General features: G+C 42.2%; 1 protein-coding gene across 1 annotated transcript in view; it reads left to right on the top strand.

Moving 5' to 3' along the window:
- Window positions 1-21,966, top strand: part of LOC111841743 (SH3 and cysteine-rich domain-containing protein 2-like) — a 92,228-nt gene extending 70,262 nt beyond the window's left edge. The window contains exons 2-11 of the mRNA XM_072712766.1: window positions 3,461-3,818; window positions 4,752-4,846; window positions 10,113-10,197; window positions 10,625-10,737; window positions 12,360-12,432; window positions 14,829-14,884; window positions 15,220-15,308; window positions 17,076-17,127; window positions 20,560-20,697; window positions 21,756-21,966. Of these exons, the coding sequence (XP_072568867.1) occupies window positions 3,461-3,818; window positions 4,752-4,846; window positions 10,113-10,197; window positions 10,625-10,737; window positions 12,360-12,432; window positions 14,829-14,884; window positions 15,220-15,308; window positions 17,076-17,127; window positions 20,560-20,697; window positions 21,756-21,854 (1,158 nt within the window). The 3' untranslated portion in view covers window positions 21,855-21,966. The remainder of the gene's footprint in view (window positions 1-3,460; window positions 3,819-4,751; window positions 4,847-10,112; window positions 10,198-10,624; window positions 10,738-12,359; window positions 12,433-14,828; window positions 14,885-15,219; window positions 15,309-17,075; window positions 17,128-20,559; window positions 20,698-21,755) is intronic.
- The last annotated feature ends 4,849 nt before the right edge of the window (window positions 21,967-26,815 follow it).

Below are 26,815 nucleotides of genomic sequence, written 5' to 3'. Positions count from 1 at the left end.
CTCCTCTACTTACGAACTTTCAGACATATAAACGAAGAGGACTGTGTTCCTTGGGCTCCCATCAGCAACATCAATTTTTTTCTGTGCACCAATTCCGCCTAGTACGACTTCTGGCCACTACTCTCACCACGCAGTAGCTTAACATGCATACTCCCAGCATTCTAGTTCTTTGAACTTGTGTATACCCTTAAAATGACGTTGAATAACGACTTAGAAACATTTCAAGTTATGAACGACCGTTCGGAACGTAACTCATTCGTAAGTAGAGGAGCATCTGTAATTACAAACGTGTGTGTGTGTGTGTGGAAATATGCATTCACATCCCCTGCACCTGCCAGAACTGATGAGCTCAGCACTGACCTTCAGATCAAATTACTGTCAGCAGAAGGAGTCTGCTCCTTCTTCCCAGTGTGTATAGTTGGCCTCTCTTTGAACACATCTGGGAAAGGGCATAGCGGATTTGGAGTTCACACCTGCGTCTGAAAGTGCACTGGCTGTCCCGGTGAACTCTGTCCACTCTGACACACCTCTGCCCCACAGGTCAATAAAGTTGCTCTAAGATAAACTGGTCTTAATGGGGTCCTCTAGGATAGGGAGGATCAAACATGTTTAATATAAATGAAACAAGGGTCTTTATTGTATTGCAAATATCCTTGCTGTTTATGTGATAATAAATATTATTTTCACCGATCGAGACTGCACAGTGAGTCACAGTATGGCAGTAGGAAGCTAAAAAAGACAGAATGGAATAGACATAGCTTTTCTTGATAGAACCGAGGAGGAGAGGATAATGGGAGCAGGGGGGCTAGAGTGAAGGGAGCAGTGAGTGTCATGCCCTGCTCGTCCGATCCTCCTCTGTGCCACGCCCCCTCATTAACCTCGTGTGGAATCCCCACATTTAACAGATGTTTCGTGTTATTTCCAATTAATGCTGTGTATTTCAGTCCGCGTTCGAGTATGTTTCCCTAGGTCTGTCATTGAAATCTATTGAAGTCTTATTGTGTAGTGCTGCTTGTTTCTGCTTGTTCCATGTCCCTGCTCCTTTCTCCCATTAAATCCCGTGTTACCCCATCCAACTTGCTCCTCTCCTGCTTCCCCACTTCATGCACCCAGCCTGGTCACGACAGAGAGGGCCTTGCACATGCCTCAGGAACATTCTTCCGACACACTACAGTCTCATCTTCGTGTGCCATTAAAAACGCGTGTGTCAGGGAGCCAATACAGCGTGGAAAGGCCAAGAGGATGAGTGCAATGGAAAGCAGTGCAGCTCATGTCAACAGAGAGAATCACACAGATCACAGATTTGCTTAACAAATATAACGGATTAATGCACATTACCACAAACGTGCTTTAATGTTTTCAGGGCATTTAACTTCTTGGTGCACCAATAATGCAGTACAGCTTGGTCTGCTGGTTAGCAGCCAGCACACCCTTGTTGGGGACATCACCGAGACAAGCAGAAGGGCATGTAGAAGCATAGAGGTATGTGGGGGGAGGAGAGGAAGGATTAGGCCTCAGCTGGACTGCCTGCACTATTCTCAATATCTCTTTGTCCCCCAAGAACCAGCAATCAGCTGGTGCGGGAGTTCCTGCTATTTATGCTGCTACAGCTTCTCTGCTCTTTTCCAACTGCAGGCAGCTCTAATTGCTGACAGCCACCACCTTGCGGCAGCCAGCAGGTCAGCAGAGCCACTTTCCGGCCCCCAGCCCGAGACACCCTGGCTGATTAGTCCATGGCTCCCGGTCCGCTGGACTCCCAGTCACAGCCAGCGAGTGACAAAACTCACACTTAGACATTGGCATTAGCCTGCTGAGCAAGCAGAGCCATCTGCCATCACATTTTATTGTATAACTTGCATGTGACACGCTCACTGAGGCAGAACAATGTCTTGCTGTGTCAGTGGCACAGAATCAATCTGCTTTTCTCAGGGCAAAGATTAAGAAAATACCCCAGAAAATTCTAACAGCTTGGGTTTTTAATGAGTAAGCTTCCTGTTAGTCATCAGAAAGCACATTTACCATAATTACACTTGCATTGGCACTGGCTTGATACCAAATTGCACAGAAACATGTCTCACTAATGCTTCCACCTTAATCATTAATTTATCCATGCATCTCCACACAGTTATTTATAGCTGCCTGCCAAGTCCCTCTCCTCAACTTCAAATGAGTGAGAAAACCTTTTTTTGAAGGAGAGACACTGCTTATATTTTGCCAAAGATTGGAGAGGCTGATATCTTGATGTCTTCTGCACACTTGGCCTATGCTAATTGCTGTCAGTTTTTTTCTTTTTTGTTTTTTTTAAAGAGGCAGGCAGGGGGTCCTGGGAGAGGGTAGCCGTTGGAGTCCTGTGTTTGCAAGCCCCCAGAATCTGGTGGGGGAGTGAAGAAGAGACCTTCCCAAACCATGATCAGTCTTAATACACTACTCCCGGTTCCTCTGCTCTTTCAAATGTAGCTGTCATGAGTCAGACAGTTTTTTGGGGGGCTGCCACTTAGCTGCTTGTGGAAGAGATTTTGCTCTTGTTTTTGTCCGCATTTGCCACTCAGCTGGTAGGCATCAATGAGCTCTGCAATAATGCGGAAATTTCTGGACTAGAGGTAAAACAGGAATAACAGAAATAGATGCATTGCTATGTTCATTAATTCTATAATATGTTTATTAATAAATGCCAGCTGATTCAGAACACAAGGTTCTGTATAATGCAAAGAATTTTTATTTTAAATTGAATGCTGCGAATTACTTAATATTTCGTGATATTTATTCACAAAAGTTTGAAAACGTATGTTTAATGTCGAGCTCTTCCAAAACAGTAAGCAAAGTACTTCTATTCCAATTTCTTACATATGTTATAAACTAAAAATATATATGTATATAAAATCATGCATTATTGTCTATCGGATAACTTCAACAAGCTTCCGAAAGGATGCAAAAACAGAGATGTTAATTGTTGCCTGAACTAACCATGTATTCCTTCACAATACTAAGCTATAGAAAAGTCCCCAATGAAACCACTGAACTCCCACATCATAGAGAGTCTCATCTCAACATTTATAAGTTTATGTTTGAAGTGCCTGCAAATTCTCATATTAGATGAGACAAAAAATTGGGAAATTTCAATAGGCGCAAGTAGTTTTTCCTCATAAAAACTATGATATCAGGACTGTGTCTCCATTTACATATCAAATTATGAGTAGAACAGAATGTCTTGAAAACAAAAACAAGCAAATGTAGCCAACTCATGTACATACCATGTAATAAGCATAAAATCAAAGGCATAGAAAAACGCTCAAAAATGGATAGGGTTGAAAGGGTTAACAGTACATGGCATTACATTTTTATGTATATTAGCAGACGTTATTGTGATTTTGATGTCACACAGTGGTCCTGATTTCCTTTCTCAATTTGTGCAGCTGTTTTGCTCCTGCACTGTGACTCATGCTGGTTCCATTCCTCACAGCTGCAATGTCTCAAGTGCTCGCTATCCTTCAAGTCCATGATGCGCAGCAAGAGTGTGGAGAATTTCTTCCAGAGGTCCAGCAGAGAGGCACGCTTCCTGTCCGACATAATCCCCAGTGGTCAATCCCCCTTCCCGTCTCTCCCGCAGGAGTGTCCTATTCTCTTCGACTGCTCCCCTTCTATCTCTCCATCCCTCAGCCCAAATACCTCCATATCGTCCTACTCCCCTTCCCTCAGCCCCTCCCCTTCCCTGCCATCCAAGTCTGCTGCCCAAATGCATCCTGTGAAGCTGCATTGCTTCCAGGAGCACATGTTCCGCCGTTCCACCCACTTCCAACTCTGCAAACATATAATCATAGGTACGTCTCCCCGCCCCTGGTCACACACATGTCCATGGGGGTCATATAGAAAGCTCATACTACCTTATACAGAATAAGTTATAAACCCAGCCCTACACTGCCAATAGGATCTAATTTCATGCTGGCAGATCAGCTCTTTCCTTGAAGTTGCAGTGGTTCAATGTGCAGTCAGATTCACAACTTCTATCAACTTATAATTGTTTGGGTGAAGTTATGATTTGGATAAGAAGTCACTTCAGTAAGTCATGCTTTAATCAGGAGTCAAACTTGTAGCAGGGCTGACTGGTTTGTGCTTAGCGTTTGCATTCTGATTCTACTGCTGATTTACTTTGCTTCTTTTATATTGTTTTAAATTGTTATATTATTTACAACTCACCCTGAATATACACACTATAAAATCTTTCTTGGATGGTATTGCAGCATGACTGTGTATGCAAATAATGTATGAGGTACAATGTTTAATTGTGATTAAAAAAACTGATTGTTTGACAGCACTAATTATAATACAATGCCCTCACTTTTCTTATTGCCATCTGTCCATGCAGTCATTTTGGAGCATTGAAATCTATCTTGTTCTTGATTACAACTATTTTTTTTGTTAGAAGTGAATAATCTGTACATTACAAGTTTGTGTGACACCATTAAACAAATATTAATATCTACTTACTTTTTGTTAAATCTACATGAATTTGGGGTTTCAACTTGTAAATAGTTGTAGTATTCGGTGGGGTTAATTAGTTATTTTTTGTGGATTCATAGCCCTAATATTTTCACATTTTGTGGTTCATCATTTGGCTTCATGCAATTTAAGGCATTCTGCAGTTTTCCTGGATGTTTAATATCTTAGCACCTGAGCCCATGGTGACAAGGGCAGCTGTTTGGCTCCTGTGCCATTGGCTGCTCTATGTGACACCACCCTTTTCACCCATATAGGAAACTCCAAACAAGGCCTGCGCGGCAAATCCTGCAAGCTGGGGGCCCACCTGTGGTGCTTGTCTGAGCTGTCTCAGCAGCCCTGTGCTGGCAAGGTGAGTCCAGCTGAGGCAGCACAGATATAATTGACTGGCTGTACGGATGGAATGAGATGCTGAAACGTGTAGGGCCTCTGGAGCATGTAGCTGATGCCTCTGTTCTGGTTAAAGCTGTGGAACACTGTTCCCTCATACCAGGGTGAGTTTGCGTGTTCTCTCCATGTTGTGTGGGTTTACATCAGGTACTCCTCTTTATTTTTGCTGTCCACAGCAATGGCATTCATTTGGGTATGAACGGTAGGGACATGTCCCTACCAATATTCTGGGAGTACCAAATTGTCCCTACAAATGTTTTAGCGATCTCCTAACTTTTTCACATTAAGATAATTGGAGCAGAATTAAAGGTAATACATTTCCTGCTGAATTTTTTTGTCAGGAATTGTTAGCTCAGTGGTGTCCTTTTTAAAGTCCACGGGGGAGGTGGAAGGAAACTACTAAACTAAATACTGAGACCTACCCGGTGCCATCCCAGATCTAACACAATAGGCCCTAGGGGTAGGAGGGAAGATTGATTGAGTTACAAGTCATGATTCATTGAAGTGGCAATTTTTTTGTTAAAAATCAGTTTTGAAATATAATAATAATAATTAATACTTTATTGATCCCCGTGGGGAAATTGTTTTTACGCCTCCCTCAACTTGCTCTTTGTAGGGCCTTCCTTCCACCTCCCCCGTGTAGCGGCGCCCAGGGAGCTGGGGATTGAGGGTCTTGCTCAAGGACCCGCAGACGTGCTGAGGCTGGGCTTGAACCGGTGACCTTGTGATTACAGGCACACGGCTTAGCCCACTGAGCCACACGCTTAAATATCAGTTTAAATATAGGTTACTGTAATTAAATTGGTCACATTTGTTACTGCTAATAACAAATGGTGGAAATTAGCGGGAGAACATGTCAAACTGGATTTAAGGAAGCACTTCTTTACACAGTGTGTAGTCAGAGTATGGAATAGTCTTCCTGTAACGTAGTGCAAGCTGAATCCTTGGGTTCCTTTAAATCAGAGCTAGATAAGATTTAACAACTTTGAGCTATTAGTTAAGTTCTCCCCAAGCGAGCTCGATGGGCAAAATGGCCTCCTCTCATTTGTATAGTTCTTATGTTCTTAATATATTTTCCCAGTTGCACACAGCCTGGTTTTGTTAAGGCACTGACATGCCTGATTCTGGCAAGGTGCTCATAAATGAGCAAACGTGTGCAGAAACTTTTTCCCTACTGTGTCAATTTCAATGTAGAGTTTGGGCAGACTTTGGGTTCTTTGAAGTAAAGGGACAACTAGACAAGATTTGCAAGATTTGCTGCTGTAAAGTACTGTGGTAGTGTCACATTTGCATGCATCTTTCTTGAGAACCCGAGCTGGATGATTAAAAACCGGCAAGCATGTTTACAAGGCAACAACACAACACTATACAGGAACAGTTGCAGACTATTTGATGTGTGTGAATAACAAAACCTGAGACACTAATTTGCATACAAAAATAAATATGTAAAATAAATAAAAATTTAAAAATTAAACTGCATCATAACAATCATATCTGTAGCAACACCCGCATAACCTCAGTTAATTTTTCTAACCCAGTTTGAGTTTTCTGGCAAAAACACCTCAAATGCCACGGAGACACTAACATACAGAAGCTGTTTCTGAGTTGCTCCAGTCATACAAATGCTCAGATGATGTTGCCTCAAATGAGTTAGCATGTTGGATGTGTTTCCAGCAACATATTTGAGGTCAGTGTAACAGACCCAACAGACAGCTTTGGTCTTATCAATTATCAAATGATGGGGAGGGTTTTTGAGCTCTCCAGCACCATCTGTAACCAATTCAGTCAACTTTGCTCTTCAGCAAAAGCCAATAAAAACTCAGCAATCAAATATTGGGAGGTCTCTGCCAGTTCCTACACCTACTACACACAGGTACAGCTGCACAATTTGCAAATGACACAGTGGTGGTAGGTCTGATCAAGGATGAGATGGCATATCTGGACAAGGTGGTGGAATTGTGTGTGGTGAAAGGCTAAAAACCTGGACCTGAATGTCTCTAAAGCTAAGGAGATGGTCATGGATTTTAGGAAGGTGCAGCTAAGCAAGTACACAACCCTCAAAATTTACGTGACCCTTGTAGAAAGGGTCAGTAGCTACAGGTACCTCAAAGTAAACATCTCTGACGATCTGACATGGGCATCCCACATGTCCACCCTAGTGCAGAAAGCTAAGCAGTGACAGTATTGCAGGGAGCTGCTGAGAAGTGCTGGGGAGTAACAAGTTACATGTAATGGCGTTACGTAATTCAATTACAATTTTTTTTATTGTAATCCGGTACAGTTACTAGAGAAAAAAAGTTTAATTAAATTACAGTTACTTATGGAAACATTCATGATTACAATTTTAGTTACATCATAAGATTGTATGCAAAACCTTGCTAATATCTTTAATAACAGTATTTTTATTGCTTTTCATGTTTTTGTTATGCAAAACATCGTTATAATAGAAACTCCTTTGCTATTTCCCTCCACAGCCGAAAGTTTGAAACGATTCGATGCTTCTGATTGGTTATCCTGTTGCATCTACATTTGCAGCCAATTCTGCTAATTAACTTGCCGGAGCGGTCTGAGTTCCTGTTGCAAGCAATGGCAGACAACGAAAGGAATGCATTCCATTGCTGGAAATATAAAAAAAAAATTTCAATACATTACAGAAAAATGCACAAATTTAACTGTGCAATGCAGTTCATGTTTACCGGCTGTAAAGATGCTGTCGACATCTAAACCAGTCCATGTCCAACTTAAGGAAACATCTAGAGGTAAGTGCAGCTTATTGTAACTGCAAACAGTCATATTAAACAAAGTAGGGAAGACATGCCTACCTCCAGCGTGCCACACCATGCTTCTAAAGTGTAATGCCCGGTACACACTGAGTGATTTCAGCAATCTTATAAAATCATTACCGATCACACTGTGCGATACGGATCTAATAATCTTACCTATGACAGATGTGCAGAACCGAGGTGAAATCAGTTTTAGGTTGGACATTCAGATCCAGCTCCTAGGCTGTGGGAGCCTGCGACCCAAAACCTAGTACCAGTTGTAGTTCTACCTGAGACCTATAGAACACAGCAACTTTCATTCGATTTTAACCCTTTGTGTACTTGATATGATCTTTTTTTCTCTAAAATTGGGCCTTTTTTTCAATAGCTCCTAGGCTGTGGGAGCCTGCGACCCAAAACCTAGTACCAGTTGTAGTTCTACCTGAGACCTATAGAACACAGCAACTTTCATTCGATTTTAACCCTTTGTGTACTTGATATGATCTTTTTTATCTAAAATTAAACCTTTTTTTCAATAGCTCCTAGGCTGTGGGAACCTGCGACCCAAAACCTAGTACCAGTTGTAGTTCTACCTGAGGCCTATAGGACACAGCAACTTTCATTCAAGCTATTGAAAAAAAGGCCTAATTTTAGAGAAAGAAAATCATATCAATTAAACAAAGGGTTAAACTTGAATGAAAGTGTGTCCTATAGGCATCGGGTAGTACTACAATTGGTACTAGGTTTTGGGTCGCAGGCTCCCATGGCCTAGGAGCTATTGAAAAAAAGGCCTAATTTTAGAGAAAGAAAAGCATATCATTAAACAATGGGTTAAAATCGAATGAAAGTTGCTGTGTCCTATAGGCCTCAGGTAGCAGCATAATTTACACCATTTGGGCATCATAAGCCCCCATTGCCTAGAAGCTATTGAAAAAATCTATTTACCCACTTTTTCCTTTTAAAACGATGATTTAAAATACAATAAAGTGTTAAAAATGAGTAAAATTCACTGTGTCCTGTGTATGTCAGGTAGTTGTAGAATATGCACCCATTTTGGAGTTACTTGATCCCATTGCATTGAAGTTATTGCAAGCAATCAGTATTTTATTATTCTGACAGTAATTCGTTGACGGTCCCTAAATCAGCGGCGCGCGAGCGCCTCCGAGGCTGTGGAATTGATTTATTTAATCTCAGGACCACATAAATCTGTTTCTACCGTATCTGCCACCGCAGCACGGCTCACTAATACAGAAGTCAGGTCGAATAGGCCATGTAATTATTTTTGTTTCAAGAAACTTCAAAGGTGGGTTTTCACTGGCTGCAGAAATGGACACAAACTACAACGTCATTTAAGATTTTTTTTATTAGAACATGGTGTAATTTACGCTAAACAGGTACAGAACGGTGTGACAATTAAAAGTATTACATGTACAGTGTATTTCACACAAGATTTTTATTGATAATCCCTGGTAACGATCCCTGCTTATGCACATGTGTGTTTGAAAGATTAGAACCTATTTGTTATTACATTTCTTTTTTGTTCACCAATTCACCCAATGCAATGTACTGTGCTCATGAAATTTACAAGTCAAGACCCTGACATGAACGCTGCACTCGAAGAGTAGTGTGATGCAATTATGCTTGGTATAGCGCTCCATACAATTAACGGCAGAGCATGATGAATGCGTGCAGCAGATCTGTTAGTTCTTCCGTTAGCAATCCATGACAGAGCACAATAGATTGTTTTGAGGGTTCAACATTCAGCTGAAATTGGACAGACCGGGGGGCAATAACATCATGGCAGTCTGTAAAAGACTTGGATGGTTTTATAGGAACCCATACTGCATGTACTGACTGGTCAAGGAAGGATGCCGAGGCCGTGATGAGTAGAGGTATGGTGTTATATTTACTAGTTGGCAAAACGGCGAGATAGACATAAGTCGCCAAAGTGTCGACTTAGGTGTATCTTGTCAATTCTCTAAGTCGTCACTTTTAAGCTGGTGTCAACTTAGACCGGTTTTACTGTATTTAGCATATGATCTAAACTTTCGTGTTTATTGGAGTAAGGGAATTACATCAAATAGAGAAATGTAAACAGGTGCAGACTTAAATGTAGCTCCCTCCACTTACCCTGGGACTGTTACATCCCCAGCACCATGGGAAGCAGTTTTTGCTTGGTCATCCAGCAGTGTGCTGACACACATTCCTAAAGTCCACGTTGGATGGCATGAATCAATTGAATGTGTTGTTATAAAGATGGTGATTGTTTAGACCTTGCATAGTCATCAGTGGAAAGGCAATCTTGCTGTCTCACCCAGTGTTTTATATACCAACATTTGGAAAGAACTCAACTGCAGAATTTCTGAGAATGGCTGTTATAGTTTTTTGTTCTGTAACATTTCAAATTGCTTGAGTCACGCCTCCCTTGATTCTATTTCTCTGTTTTCTCTCTTCTTCACTTGACAGTCTGGCGCCTTCAAACGCAACTTCAGCTCCCCCCTGCTAATTAATGACCAGCTGGGCATTGTTAAAGAGGCCTCCACCCAGCAGGGTACAGACCACACATTCTGCTGAACCGCCACACCTTCTCACATCGTCTTTCAGGGATAGAACAGTGCTTGTTTCCCATTATTACTGACAATTTGTAATTCCCACAATAGCTTTCAATAATAATAGCAATCAGATCCAAAACATTACCTCGGAGTGCCACCCTATCTCTGTCTTAAAACATAAAGCATAAGTAAAAGGACACATGGAAGCTGCAAAATACTTCTGTACAAGTGTAGGGAAGTGGATCCAAAGCATGAAAGTGTTGTCATATTCGTCTGGGACTTCTTCATGCCATGATCATTACCATGGCACACACAGCTGCTGTTAAACCGTCATGACTAATGAAAAACTTCCCACTACCCGTCGCCATGTTTGCCAAACCTTTCTCTCTGTTCACTCTCTCTCCCTGCCCGACTCTTCTTATACAGAGTTTGGGAAGCCCAGTTTGGACCCAGTATATGAGGCCCTGCGCTACGGAACCTCCCTGGCACAGATGAGCCGCTCCAGTTTTGGCAGCATCACCGAGTCGCCGAACCGCAGTGTGGTACAGTGCCAACCCAACATAGGCAGACAGAGACTAGATACTACCAGTGGTGGGCACAGCTAACCAAAAAGTTAGATTCAGTAATCGCTAATCCACTAACTTCAAAGTTTAATTTGATAAGGCTAATCTGACAAACCACCAAAAAAATTAGTGGAAACTAACAATAAGTTTTATTATATGAATTTAGCATTGGTTTGGTTTTGGGCTCTAAATCCTTGCAAAATCATACATATGCCTCGTTTCCACCAACACAGAGCCGGAGCTGGTGCTGGGTGGGTTCTTGCTTGGTGCATTTTGAGAACCAGAGACCACATTTCCACATTTCAAAAAGGAACGGAACAGAAATATTACCTAGTGGCAGTGAGAGAGAAGTACTGTAAGGGTTCATATGTATTCCGTTTTTTGGAATCATTTTGATGTTTCCCATTTTAAGTTTTTACAAGCCACCAAACCAAAAAAATAAGTTTTCAGAGGATGATTCATTGCATTCAGTCTCTATTGCCTGTATCCACTTTTGTCTATGTAAATGATCTGTGTTGTTAACTTATTCTTACTCACTGTTTTACCATTGCTAAAAATGTAGTTTTGCTGTCTTCCTCCTGATCTCTTCGCCAGTTGAGCACCACAGTATTTAATTTGTTGGACCTGCAACATTTTTATTACTTATCATTAAATCTGGCCAGCAGATCAATCTTTTATTTTCAACAAAGTAAAAAAAATATGTAACATTATTCTTGTAATAAGCTGGCAAGTTGTTTCACTACTGGCACCAGCATTATTAGGGAAAATTATATTGGGTATCGATTAAATGTTCTGGGTATGCCCGAGGTTTGAACACAATAGCCCTTCCCACTTTCACTGGCATTCCAAATTCTGAGACCAGGTTTTCTGTGGTGCCATGGTCGAGCCATTTTTTCTGGCCCAGGGCCAGTTTTTTTGCAGTGGAAATGTACAGAACTAGTTCCAGATTGGGAACAAGTCTAGCACCAGCTCTGGCACTGCAATGGTAGAAACAAGGTAAACAAGCGCTGAAATTCTAACCTGTTAAGCAATTTAGTTCTGGGGCCTGGAGTGATTACTTGAGGATATTTAGGACTTACCCAACTGGGGATCATTGGATTCTATAGAGTCTCCAAAATAAATATTCTTTCGATGATATTTCATTTGCGAGATATGCGTCTTTGTTTGGGAGTCCTATTGCCTGACTGGTTTATGCTGACATAGTGAAGTCACTTGACACTGTTTACCCAGAACTAGGAAGGAGGGTCTGGTCTATAGCTCTGTCAATTAGAACTTGAAAAATAAAGGAAAATAACAAGGGGCCCAAGAGGATTTCTTGCTTAGCCAGATAACTTACCATATTTAAGGTAGTCTTGGCTAAAAGAATGAAGATAAAGTCCATTTAAACCAGGGCATCTGTGAATGAAATATCAAAATAGAGGCTAAATAGTTTCTAGTCTGCATATCATAATTTGTTCTGGATTATTTAACAGAGTGAAGATGAGTGTGATGGCTATGCATGTTAAATCAGTACATGCACCTGCTAGGGGTGTCTCTATGCCTCTGTAAGCTCTTAAGAGTTGTGCTCACCCCCAACCCCCCACCCCTACCTTCTGCAGAGCAACGAAGTGGAAAGCAGAGTGGCCAGTAGTCAGCCAATCACAGAGGAGCGGTCAAGCATGGAGACTGGGGGTAAGGGTTCAGTGTGTCCCACTGCCCTTGGCTGGGAACAAGGGCAACTGCATATCACCAGGATGCTACATTAGAATATGTTAACGTAAGAAGCTAATGATCTTTGGAGAAGACATTGCCCAGGGGTAACAATGACCACAGTTTGAGCCTATCACTGTACTGTAGGTCCCTGTGGACCATGAGGGCACTGATACTGCCACACTCACCAAGCTGCGACACTCACACCTGCCAGTTATACTGTACAAATACATACACCTTTTATTGCTGTCATACATAGTGATGTGTGGGAAGGATAGGCCATCCAATTATGAGTCATCATCAGTGTCACAGATTTGCATGGATATATATGCATATATTTGATGTGCGCATATGCATACTTTATACTATACTGTATATTTTTGCATATTTCCACCCTTGAATTTGGTATGAACATTTGTGCTATGCTCGAAAAACTCTGAGGGAAATGTGACAGCAAAGTCTGATGGTACCTCTATTTGTTTGGTATTAAAGGTAATGAATCATTCAATATTTGAGTATGAAATAAAATTATGGTCAGCTACACTATATTGGCAAATGTATTGGGACACCTGCCTTTAGACACACACAAACTTTCATGACATCCCATTCTTAATATGGAGTTGGCCCACCCTTGGCAACCATAACAGCTTCAACTCTTCTGGGAAGGCTGTCCACAAGGTGTAGAAGTTTGTTTATGGGAATTTTTCTGTGCTCTGTGCAAGCCAGTCAACTTTCTTCACATCAGACTCGCTCATCCATGTCCTTATGGACCTTGCTATGTGCACTGGTGCACCGTTATGTTGGAAGGTACCATCCCCGAACTGTTCCCACAAAACTGGGAGATTGAAATTGTCCAAAATGACTTTGAATACTGCAGCATTAAGAGATCCTTTCACTGGAACTAAGGGACCAAGCTCAACCCCAGAAAAACAACCCCACACCATAATGTTACACTTGGAAAAATACAGTCAAGTACTGTTATCCTGGCAACCGCCAAACCCAGACTTGTCCATCGGATTGCCAAACAGAGAAGTGTGATTTGTCATTCTAGAGAACACGTCTCCACTGCTCTAGAGTTCAGTGGTGGCGTGCTTTACACCACTGCATCTGATGTTTTGCATTGCACTTGGTGATTATTTAGGACCAAGCCCTTGCCATTAGATTCTAGAGGCATATAACAGTATGTAGTAGTCAGTAATCAAAAAAGTGGAAGTGGTTACATGGCTCTGGGATTTTACAGGTAGTGTCATTTTGTCAAAATCCAGAGGCAACCAGCAAGAATCCTTGTTCAAAATTTAGGAATCTTTTGTTATAGCTGAGGTAGAAACCACTGCTTGATGAGATGAGTTCTTCTGCTTTTGAATGCTGTTGAAGTTTACCAAAAAACACCTGTATGTTTCTCAAAATATTTTATAGACAAAAAGGGAAATATGTGGGCCACACGGGCAAAAACTAAATGCTGCATTCCAGAGCAAGAACCTCATTGAGCATGAAGATGGGGGTGTCATAGTTTGGAAATACCTTGCTATCTCAGGACTTGGTTGCTGCACTACAGAGTTCAACAAGAGAGAGTCAGGCCATTATTCCAGCAGCTGAAATAAAAGTGCAGCCAGATCATCCAGCTGGATGGTCTGAAACATGCTACATCACAATGGATGAATGATATTAAAATGAAACCTTTAGGCCAGCCTAGTGGAAGTCTAGACTTAAACATATTTCAGTTGTCCAAGATGTAAAATAACTATTTTATGCTTGTAAACCCACTAATGTCACACTTCACGCAGCTTTGAATGGAGAAGTGGTCCAAAATTCCCCTATGGTGCTGTGGAGACTGATCAATAGCTACAAGAGTGGTGTGGTTGCATTTATTGCTACTTCAGAAGTTAAATATGTGGTTTTATTTCACAGAGGTGAAATAAACATAAATCTGAGTACTAAACTTTCAGGATTTTGTCCTGTACCCTTTATTTTGTATATATAGTACTGTATATGTACAGACAAATTGTAACCCCTTGCCCCCCCCCCCCCCCCCCGCCCCATGCATGTGCACGTGCATACACACACACACACACACACACGCAAGAGGTTTGTAATTATATATTTGTGGGAACTCATCATACATTTCTATGGGGAAAACTCTAATCCCAACATCCCAACCTTAACACCTTCCCAGCCCTAACCTTAACATTTAGTCCCCACAAGGTAATACAAACATAATCTACACACAGACACACACAAACACATGCACACTTCTTTCCCACAATCCCCAGTGAGCTGTCACTGCATGTACAGTGAGACGATTGATGAAGTTGTGAGGGACCTTGTCTCCTTTGCAGCAGTGCCACTGTGACAGAGCATGCCTCTTTGTCTTTTCACAGCCCTTGTGGTCACGGAGAATGAAAAGGAAGAGGCAGAAGACAGAGTGAATCTGAAGGTGTGGCAGTGTTGCAATTTACCAAACTTAACCACTGCCTGAAAACGAACATACCATGTAATACCAAACCCAGGCAGCCCTCTGAAAACTCCATATCAAATACTGAACGCTGTGTGATCTACCGGGTTTTCGGTCTCCTTCTGTCCTACTCTCCTTTGTTCTCATCCCCTCTGTATCTTGCTGCCATCCCTGTCCTATTCCTGCGTCCACTCTCCTAAGCTTTTAAAGTTTGTTTTTTAAGTCAATGTGTGTGAATGTTTCCAAAGTATTTCACTGAAGTCAACATCAAATAAGCATATGTTATAATCCTTCATTTTCTGTAACTTTCTCCACAGGCCCCAAAGAGAATTGAGGTCCATTCCATCCATACTTATGTAGCACTGTATAAGTTCCTTCCCCAGGAGAAGAATGACTTGGAGCTACAGTGAGTTTACCCCTCATGGATTATGCCATTGTCTGTATCAAGCTAATGTCACCCTGATCACAGTTTATGCTTAACCAAAGGCAAATGTAAGGAAATCTTAAGAATGAGGTAACAAATGAGAGGAGGTCAGTCCTTCAGATCCAGTAATTAATAAACACATTCATAATGAATTATAATGAAGACATACAGCATTATAATCATGGGTAAAATGTTCATAAGAAGCCATATTATACCTATGTTTATTATATATTATAACTGCCTTATGAAGCTCTCATTTATAATGCACTGTAGATAACATTATAATGCAGTTATGAAGCATCCTTAATGCTTATACCAAATATTATAATGCATCATAAAGGTATCTATAGTGCATGATAGATAAGATACACTGTCTAGATAAGATAGATAAGCATTCATGAGGCATAATACACGTTGTGCCTTTTGATAAACATTTTAGCCATGTTTATAATGCTTTATGAATGCATTATTATTTGTTATGGCTGTGTTTATAAATTACTAAAATCATGGCCTTAAGTAAAGTGTTACCAACACTTCAACAGGATATTCAATACTCATAATACATTTAGCCAAGGTAGATTGTGGCCTACACAAATATTGCAGTTGGTTTGCATGTTCTCCCCGTGACGTCGAGGGGTTGTATGAGTGAATGGTGTGTGAGTGTGCCCTGCGATGGGCTGGCCCCCTGTCCAGGGTTGTTCCCTGCCTTGTGCCCATTGCTTCTGGGATAGGCTCCAGGCTGCCGCGACCCAGTAGGATAAGCAGATTGGAAAATGAATGGATGGATGATATTGCAGTTGCAACATATGCATATTAGCGTAAACTGGCTCTAGTCCATTCAGACTAGTGTGGTGCTGAGGTACTGCCTGCCACATGGCTGCACTCAGGTTCTCATCCCTGAGGTGGTTTGTCGTGTGGTGGGTGTGGCACTGTAATCAGTGCATGCTCCTTAACTCTCTGGCTCTAGTCCTGCAAACAGAGCCATGTGACTCTGGGCATAGAAATGGGATGTTTATTAGGAAATTAGGCTCCTTTCCAAGGCCAGTGGGGACTGGATAAGGATCATATCGAAGGCATACATGTACTAATAATTTTCAGTGGGTTGAAAGGAAAAATGCAAAAGTGTATGGGGCATGGTAAGCTTTAGGGTGTGCTCCTGAGGCTTTAATTATATTAATGCCAAAACTAGTCATAATTGGCAGATGTGTACACAATTTCGAGAATGACATACAGGTAGAACTAAACAAAACACTTTTTTTGCTCTCCTGAATAATTCTCCTCCACACACATGCAGCGTGCATATTTTACATCATGACTCTTGATACTTGCTAATCAGACTACATAATAGTTAAGACCTTTCTCAGCAATATACTCTTGAAAAATTTTACAAAACGACTATCATATAAAAATACACAACACAAGTTTTGACAAGAAGTGCCCAATAAGATCACCTGGCTCTAAAACCTGGAGAGGAAGAAACTTGCATTAGGCTGAGTGAATCCATCACAGGCTGCTAATTGGCTTGACATTTCATTCACCTGCTTCCTTGGGCCCACTGCAGTGAGTCATGTTCACTTCAAGTGTGTGTTCTCATACTTGAGGAAAGTCCACATCGTTTGATATTTTTTTCAGGATGAAAAATGTTGATTTTTCTCTGAAAAGGTTCTTTTTTGTTTCATTCTGCTCACCCCCCAGCACCCCCCGATGACATTCTTCCTCATTAATGTTCTTTTTATTTCTCTGTCTCAGTCCTGGTGACCGTGTGCAGGTTACAGATGACTCCGACGAGGACTGGTGGAAGGTTGGTAAAAAGTGTGTGTATCTGTCTGTAGATGTAGTTACCACTTTTAGTTTAGTTTCTAAGTAAACCAAGACAAACTGTGACTTTGGCTTAAGTCTTTAAATATTAAAGAATAAGTATTTAATAAATGCTTTAGTCTGTGTTGACGTTTAATGGTCATTTACCAAGATTCTCTCATTGTAATGGAAGCAGGAAGGGAAGCAGAGAAGGAGGAATCACAGTCAGCTCACATCAGGCCAGCATCAAGCACCGCAAAGGTCAGCGATACCCTCACAGCTGCCATACATCTGCAGGGCTTACGATGGAAATTCAGTGTCCCATTGCAATTCAGTGCTGATGCCTTGATTTTATAATTCTGCTTATTAATAATAAAATTAGCACATTTATAGCAATTAATATAATTGTGATTATTGTGGGTAGGTTGATACCAAAGTACAGCAGAGTAAGCTGGTTTGCTAGATATTCATGTTTGTTGACTGAATTCTGTGAACGGCAATACATTTTTTAAACAATATTTAGTTGTGATATTTAATAATGATAAACAGTCCTGTTGTTATGGCGAGTGTAGCACGGAGCGGGGAAGCAGGCGCACGGAAGCCAGGAATCGGGGAAATAAGGGGTTTAATCCAAAAGAGCATAACACAAACACAACATCAATGACCGGACTGGGGATACAAACGGAAACGCGGACTAAATACACTGAACTAATGACAACAATCCGAAACAGCTGTAAAACACTGGGATTCCACATGAGGTTAACGAGGGGGCGTGGCACACAGTAGGATCGGACGGAGCGGGGCATGACACCTGTGACAAAGTATTTGCATTTTCCTAACTCCCTCTATTTTTGCTTATCCATAAAATTTAATTGCTTCTGATCGGAAAATTCAGCATAATACAAAAGACAACCTGAGTAAACATAACACAGTTTTTAAATGTTCATTTAATTTATTAAAGAAAAATAATATCACCCATTTGACAAAGTAACTGCCCCCCTAAACTTAATACTTGATGGTACCACCTTTAGCAGCAGCAACTGCAATCAAATGCTTGCAGTAAGAGGAAATCAGTCTTTGGCATTACTGTGGAGAAATTTTTGGTCATCATACTCTACAGAATTGTTTTAATTTAGCCACATTAGGGAGTTTTTGACTATGAACTGCCATTTAAGGTCCCATCACAACATCTGGGGTTAAAATGAGGACTTTAACAAGGCCACTTCAGAGGTGGACTTGCTCTTGTGTTTCAGATCATTGTCCTGCTGTATGGCCGAATTGTGTGTCAGTTTCAGATCACTGACTGTTGACTGGACATTCTTCTTCAGTACTTTCCGATAAAATGCTGAATTCATGTATCCCTCAGTTATGACATGTCCCCCATGCCCTGATGTGGCAAAGCATGCACACACCATCACATTACCTCCGTGTTTGACTGTTGGCATGATGTTACACTTTTGACTCATCAGTTCACAGAACATTCACCCAAAATTGTTGGGGGTAATCAAGGTGTTTTTTTTTTTTTGCCGAATGTTAGATAAACCTTCATGTTCCTCCTGTTTAGCTGTGATTTTTGCGTTTCAAACTCTTCCATGGAAAACATTTTGCCCAGTGTCTTTGGAATTGTGGAATCATGAATGAGGACATTATTTGAACTTAGAGAGGTTTGCAGTTCCATAGACGCCTGGGGTCTGCTCTGACGTCCCTGATGAGTTCTCTATGTGCTCTTGGAATACGTCTGCTAGGCCATGCTCTCCTGGGCAGGTCTGTCACTGTTCCAAGTTTTTTCCATTTGGAGATGATGACTCTGACAGTGGTTTGTTAAAATTCATGAGTTTTAGAGAATGCTTTTTACCCATTTCCCAACTGATATATTTCAATAACTTACTTTCACAGGTCTTCAGGAAGTTCTTTAGACCTAGGCATGGCGTGCTGCTTCTTGAGACCCCTTATCCACCTCCACATTGCTGGAATGGATCCATTTAAGTGATGTGTAGATTCAACAGGGCTGGCAGCAAACAAGCTTAGGTGTGTCTAGTTTAATGTACCCCTTTATCATTTAGATTTGGTTCATGGGCTGATTGGGTGAGTATGGGGTCAATTACTTTGTCACATGGGTGATGGTAATTTTTTTTCCTTCAATGAGTCAAATGATTATTTTAAAACTGTGTTGTTTACTCAGATTGTCCTTTGTATTAGCCTAAATTTGTTTGAAAATCAATAAAGAAAATTGGGGCAGTGTTGTGCCGTAGTCGTTATCACTGTTGCCTCACACCTCAAGGATCAGGGCTCAAGTCTCTGCCCTGGCTCCGTGCATGTGGAGTTTCCATGTGTTGTCCTGCGATTTCCTCCAGGTACTCTGGTTTTCCATCCACTATCCAAAAACATTCTAAGGTGAATTGAAGTCATTAAATTTTCCATAAGTGTATATGTGTGAGTGTGCCCTGTGATAGGTTGGCATCCCATCCTGGGTTATTCCATGTCTTGTGCCTGTAGCTTCCTGAATAGGATCCTATTGACCCTGAATAGGACAAGTAGGTACAGAGGATGGATGGATGTATGCATGGTATTTTTTTAATATATATATTTAATAACAGTAGAAGACATAAATTTACAACCCATCAGCAACGGTACATGTAACCAAACATCAGTAATAACCCAGATTTTAATAATTGCAACAACAAAGCATCAGGATTAATTGTGTAACTCCAAAGGCTGGGTCAAAATAACCAACCACGTGTTCTGTCCAATATTTACCCATTACTGGGTTGCCAGTTTGTTTTTAACTCAGCATTTTTTAGAGTTTAGCTTTGAGGATCGATTCCAGGTTCCATGCATTGGATAAATTGTTTATGGAAAATGGATGGATGAAATCCAGGGGCTTTGGTACAGTAGCTTTCGATGTACCCTGATTGCAATAAACAACAGCCCACTGGCCTGTTGCTACTATTTTTTCCATATGGTTTACTCTTTTTTTTATACAGTATATTTAAGGTTAGGTTTTTGCTTCTCAGTCCTCCCCAAACTGCAGTGTAAGCCAAATGCTGCTTCCCTGGGCAGCTGGCTCTGCTTATGTTGGCAGGTCTCTGTTGTCAGGTAGCCTGTAAAGCTGTACTGTTATGAGCTGTAGCTGCCAGCACCTCTGCTGCTATTTCTGTTGCTGCCATTGCTGTTATTCTTATGCATATTGCTATTGTGCTTTTCCATAGCAGTTCCTTAGGCAGCCGTCTGACCTGGCCCCCAGCCAGTCCATATCTCTGTTTGGTTACACAAACTATACACCTGATTTAACTTGGCTTTATATTGCCAAGCTTAGACATACAGGTGATGGACTAGAATGTTGTCCATACATACCAATGAGTTTCAGTATATAATGCTATATAGAGTTTCCAACTGTGGGTTTACCCATGGTCTGAGTACCTTTATGTCCTTGCAGGGGAAAAGCAAGGACATGGTGGGCTTCTTCCCAGCTAACTTCGTGCAGAGGGTCCGACCAGGTGAACGGGTATGGATGGTCACCCAGGCTTTCCATGGTAATCGAGAGAAAGGCCAGATGACCATCAAATACTCCCAGGTGATGATTGGCTATGGTTCTGCACTGCTGATTATTTTGACTTTGGCAATATACACTGTCTGGCCAAAAAAAAAAAGTCACCGCTTGAATTTAAATTAGCAGGTACTTAAAAGCCAATGATGGCATGGCTATTAAAGCTTATCAACATTATGCAGCAATAAGGCAAAGTCAGCTGAATATGTGAATCTACTGAGCAGCCAGATTATCCCATCAATGGATTTTTTCTTACCTAAAGGCATGGGCATATTCCGAGATGATAATGACAAGATTCATAGGGCTCAAACTGTCAAAGAGTGGTTTAAGGAGCGCAAGGAATCATTTTCACACGTGAATTGGGCAGCATGGTTTTGACCTTAACCCCACTGAAAGTCTTTGAGATGTACTGAAGAAGATGTTATGGAGTGGTTCAACTCACCTACCATCAATATAAGATCTTGATGAGAAATTAATGCAAATCTGGGTGAAAAAAATGTTGAAATGCTGCATAAGCACATGGAAACAATGCATTAACAAATGTGCACCACAATCAAAGTTAAAGGCGGTCCAACAAAATATTGAACTGTGTGACTTTTTTTTTGGCCAGGTAGTGTATGTCACTGTCACAGAAGAGGGGGTCGTGTGAAGAGGGAGGACGCTGTAGCCGGTCAGTCAGGTGCAAGCAGTTTTTATTAAACAGACTGTAATCCAGGGAAGAAAAATTCAAAAATGTGTTCTGGGCTTGTGGTCAGGAGACAGGCAGGGGTCGGGCGATCTTCGTAGGAATTCTTATGTTCTTATGTACAAGAATCCAGGGGGCATGGCAGGCTCAGGTCTGGGACAGGCGGATAATCAGGCAATCATCATCAGCACTCAGAGGTTAAGGCTAGAATCGTCCTCAGGGAAAACAGATCAGAGTCAGGGTAACACGCAGGCAGGCAGAGGTCTAGGCAGGTGGAGGGTTTCTGATTCTTCTTTAGTATCTCCTGTTTCTGACCACTGTCCCTCTCTGCAGCTCCATCTTCCTGTCCTGACTCTGCCTGCTGGTTTTCTCTTTCCTCTCCATGTTTCCAATCCCTCAGATATGCGTGGGGAAGAGTGAGGAGAGTAATGGCTTCCTGAGGCTCAGCAGTGGGAAGAAGAAAGGGCTGGTCCCACGAAGCTCTCTGGAGGAGATATGAAACCTCCCAGTGGGACACCTTGAGCCCTTCCCTCTGTAAGCTGAAGAAGCAAAGAACCACTCCATCACTGCAAAAAACCCAACCATGCCTCCATGCAGGAGGAGGTAAAACTGCTGACTAGGTAGGATGGAGTGTGTACAGTCCCCAGTACCTCAGAGGTTCAGTGGAACCCTGCTACTGGACCCTGATCCTCATGTTGAAGCATCAAAGCACAAAACCCCACTGCACTGAAAGACTTGAAAAGGACATGGGATGACACAGCCATTGACAAAATCAGAGACACCAATCACCAGCCTTAATTTGAGATCCTTACGGAGATGTTTCAGCATCGTGGACCCTCGCACATGAGTATCCAGGTAGATGAAATCACCTGAATAGGTGCTGCTGCTCCTGGTCAAGCTGCTATACCTGGATGCCACATTTGAGTTTGAACTGGGTCCTCCACTCTCTGTTTGTGGGTGGTGGACAAACTCTGCTTCTGCCCCAAACTGGCACCCTCACGACACGATGTAAGGAAGGAGGGGAGGAGAGCCAAGTGCTAAAGTATTGTGTCTCTGGTATAGGTTGAACTTTATTCTATTTGATAGTTCACCATGTAGCCATCTTTATTCAGCTCATTCTTACAATAACCTGCAGAAATCTCAGGTATTGCTCTCTTTGTAAACCACTGATATAGCATATGACAATGTGTGATGCTGGCGACTGCAGATTAGATGGGTGGCTCACTGGTTCAGTAGACCCTGAGGCTAGAGAGAGGGTCACACAGGTATCAGTTTTGCACATCTTCATGTCAGATATTCTTGTCTTAGCCTTCTTTGTACTCTGTTTTTGTACCCCTGTCCACACTTCCTGGGTGGTCATCACCCCTCAGTAGTTTAAACTGCCTCACTTATGACCAGTCTCTGTGTTCTATATACATCTGCCTTCATTCTAAGCTCAGCAGGACTATCTGACTAAACCTGTGACATAGTCAAATGTTGTGTACAATAGACAACACACAATGCACATGCCAGACAACATGCATGAGGTGTACAATGCACAACACGCACAAGGCACATGACGGACAACTCAAGGCACAGACAGACAAGGTGCATGTGTCACCTACAGTATGTGTCTAGGACAGAACACGCACAGTGTGCAGGACAGACAAGACTCAAGGAACATAACAGGTAAATGTTCACGAAGCGTAGGACAGGAAAGAAACATGAGGCATAGGACAGACAACATGCCCAAGATGCATGACACACAACACGCACAAGGCACAGAACAGACATGGCACATGCTTGATGGGTAGGACAGAAAACATGCATGAGCGGCAGGACAGACAATATGCATTGCAATCTGAAATAGTAAGCATAAAGTGTAAAAATCAAGCAGACTATCTCATTATACATGTGCAAAGGAATTACGTATGTCCTAAGAACACTGACAATGCAGTATTTAACATAAACATTATCAAAATAAACATTATCAGCAACTAAACAGGACAGGTATTACTTGCATAATATCAAAAAAATCAGGTCTTGCAATGCAAGTACAAAGGTACTGGGACATAACACAAAGCAGATGATATGGTTTCCCACACTGCTAATACCTTTGTGATGCTCAACACAGGCATGTCACAGAGCATTTTACATTTGGTGTGAAAGATAATTTATATAATTATATAGTACCAAATGTATCATACATTATTTTCTTTTATTGCCCAAGAAAGTTAGAGAAATGTCAAGATACAGATCATCCAGGCAAATACAGTACAAGGTCTTCAGGTTATAAGCCTTTTTAATGTTCTGTTTTTCCTTTTATTTGAGTTGACTCAAATAAATTTTGAGTGAATTGAATAATTTTTCTTCAGCCCACACACAAAGCCAGACAGCTCCAAAGTGACAGGCTCATGACCAGGTCGATAACAGGCTCCTCTGTTCGAGTCACCAATGAAAGTATGTGGGCTCCAAATAGAAAATAGAAAATGTAGATGGGAGGTTAAAGCATTGTTTCCGGCAGACACACGCAGCCCATCTTGCTCATACTGCCAGTGATGTGGTTCTTTCATTCACCGGGAAGATTTTCTACTTTCCCAGATGTCATAGGCAAGTTGGAGGTTTTCTTTCAACATCTCAGTGTGATACACAGATGTGTTAGAATAGCATGTTGAGGAGCCAAAGGAATCAGTTGTTAATCTACCTAGGTTTGCCCCTTATAAAACACTGACTGAATAGAAAAAAAAACTTAGAAGGCTCATTATCTTTCCGTTTTGAGTTGACACAACTTAGGCTATCAGGAATCCCATGGATTGTGTCACTTATGATGTAATTGAATCCATTAAAGATGGTGAGAATAGGGGGTGGGGGTGAGAGTTTGCTATGTGTAATGTTTCTTATGCATAATGTCTCTTCTGCAGGCCCATACCATGTTGCCTGTCATGTACCTCATGTCTGTCTTGCTCCATGTCTGTGCTCTGCATGTCCCCACCGGAACCCCCCCTCCCAGGACAACAGCAGCATATCCACTTGCAGACACGCAAATGCCAGGGGCACGCTGCATTTTATGGTGTGCTCCTTGGTATTTTAGCCTGCTTAATGATGGCACTGTTAAAGGTCTTACATGGCTGCCCCCCAAAAAGCCATGCTTGCATCTGGTGTCTCTATATCGTCTGCTGGCTTTCCTCTGCAGATGTGTTTGCAGTGTGTACAACACGCAGTTTTTGCTAAGAACTCAACTAACATTCCTTGGGTTCCCAACAGATCCCACCAAACTGTGAAATGATGCCATCAGTTTCCATGGTAACCCAATGTGTTGTTTTTTTCTACATAGTACAGTGTGTAGTTCTGTCATCTACACTCACCTAAAGGATTATTAGGAACACCTGTTCAATTTCTCATTAATGCAATTATCTAATCAACCAATCACATGGCAGTTGCTTCAATGCATTTAGGGGTGTGGTCCTGGTCAAGACAATCTCCTGAACTCCAAACTGAATGTCAGAATGGGAAAGAAAGGTGATTTAAGCAATTTTGAGCGTGGCATGGTTGTTGGTGCCAGACGGGCCGGTCTGAGTATTTCACAATCTGCTCAGTTACTGGGATTTTCACGCACAACCATTTCTAGGGTTTACAAAGAATGGTGTGCAAAGGGAAAAACATCCAGTATGTGGCAGTCCTGTGGGTGAAAATGCCTTGTTGATGCTAGAGGTCAGAGGAGAATGGGGCGACTGATTCAAGCTGATAGAAGAGCAACTTTGACTGAAATAACCACTCGTTACAACCGAGGTAGGCAGCAAAGCATTTGTGAAGCCACAACACACACAACCTTGAGGCGGATGGGCTACAACAGCAGAAGATCCCACCGGGTACCACTCATCTCCACTACAAATAGGAAAAAGAGGCTACAATTTGCACAAGCTCACCAAAATTGGACAGTTGAAGACTGGAAAAATGTTGCCTGGTCTGATGAGTCTCGATTTCTGTTGAGACATTCAAATGGTAGAGTCAGAATTTGGCGTAAACAGAATGAGAACATGGATCCATCATGCCTTGTTATCACTGTGCAGGCTGGTGGTGGTGGTGTAATGGTGTGGGGGATGTTTTCTTGGCACACTTTAGACCCCTTAGTGCCAATTGGGCATCGTTTAAATGCCACGGCCTACCTGAGCATTGTTTCTGACCATGTCCATCCCAAACCACCTTAACTGACTCCTTTCTACTTTGAGCCCCTCCCGAATGTCTGATCTCCTCACCATATCTCTAAGGCTAAGCCCAGACACCCTGCTGAAGAAACTCATTTCGGCCACCTGTATCTGCGATCACATTCTTTCAGTCACTACCCAGAACTCATTACCATAGGTGAGGATTGGAACGTAAATCTACTCAGCTCCCTCTTTACCACACTAGAACGGTACAGCATTCGCATTACCATCGGAGCTGCACCAATCCGTCTGTCTATCACCCGCTCCCTTTTTCTATCACTCGTGAACAAGACCCCAAGATACTTAAGCTCCTCTGTTTGAGCCAGCAACTCATCCTGCTCCAGGAGAGGGCATTACATCCTCTTCTGGCCGAGAATCATAGCTTCAGACTTGGAGTTGTTGATCCTCATCGCAGCCAACCTCATACTCAGCAGGAAACCACCCCAGTTCATGCTGCAGGTCACAGCCCGATGATGGCAGCAGGACCACATCACCTGCAAAAAGCAAAGATGCAATCCTGGGGCCCCTGAACCAGACCCCCTCCGCCCCTTAGGCCATAAATTCTGTCCATGAAAGTTATTAACAGAATCAATGACAAAGTCCAACACCCTTGAGTCTGACTTACTGCTGGCAATGCAAACCAAGCATTTGCTCAGTTTGTATAGGTATCTAATGGCCAGCCACAACACACCCCATACTCTATACTCCTGGAGAAACCCCCACAGGACTCCCCGAGGGACATGGTCATATGCCTTTTTCAATTCCAAGAAACACATGTAGACTGGTTGAGCAAACTCCCATGAGCCCTCCAGTATCCTTGTGAGGGTGAAGAGATGGTCCAGTGTAGCGAATCAAGGACGGAATCTGCATTGTTCCTCCTGGATCTGAGGTTTGACTAATGGGCAGACCCTCCTCTCCAGTACCATGGCATGTACCTTTCTAGGGAGGCTGAGGAGGCTATATCCCACCTGCCACCTGAGTCACCTGCTGGTTGCCAGAACCTTCTTGAGGCAGGTGAAAAGTGTCAACAAACTCCTTCCACACCCGACTTTTTGCCTAAGCAACCGCCAGAGCTGCTTCATGCTTGGTTTGCCGGTACTCAGCTGCTTCTGGAGTCCCACAAGCTTACAAGCCCTGAAGGCCTCCTTGTTCAGCCTCACAGATCCCTTTACTGCTGGTGTCCACTACAGGGTTCAGGGTGCTCGGCTGATTCTTGCTTGACACCTTTCAAGAACTTGCCCGTTTCCACCTGTTTCAAAAATGAACATAAGCAGAC

The sequence above is a fragment of the Paramormyrops kingsleyae genome, chromosome 5 (genome assembly GCF_048594095.1).
Source record: "Paramormyrops kingsleyae isolate MSU_618 chromosome 5, PKINGS_0.4, whole genome shotgun sequence".
NCBI classification, from domain to species: domain Eukaryota; kingdom Metazoa; phylum Chordata; class Actinopteri; order Osteoglossiformes; family Mormyridae; genus Paramormyrops; species Paramormyrops kingsleyae.
The sequence above is the reverse complement of the archived record's forward strand: the minus strand, read 5'-3'. Positions and strand labels throughout refer to the sequence as shown.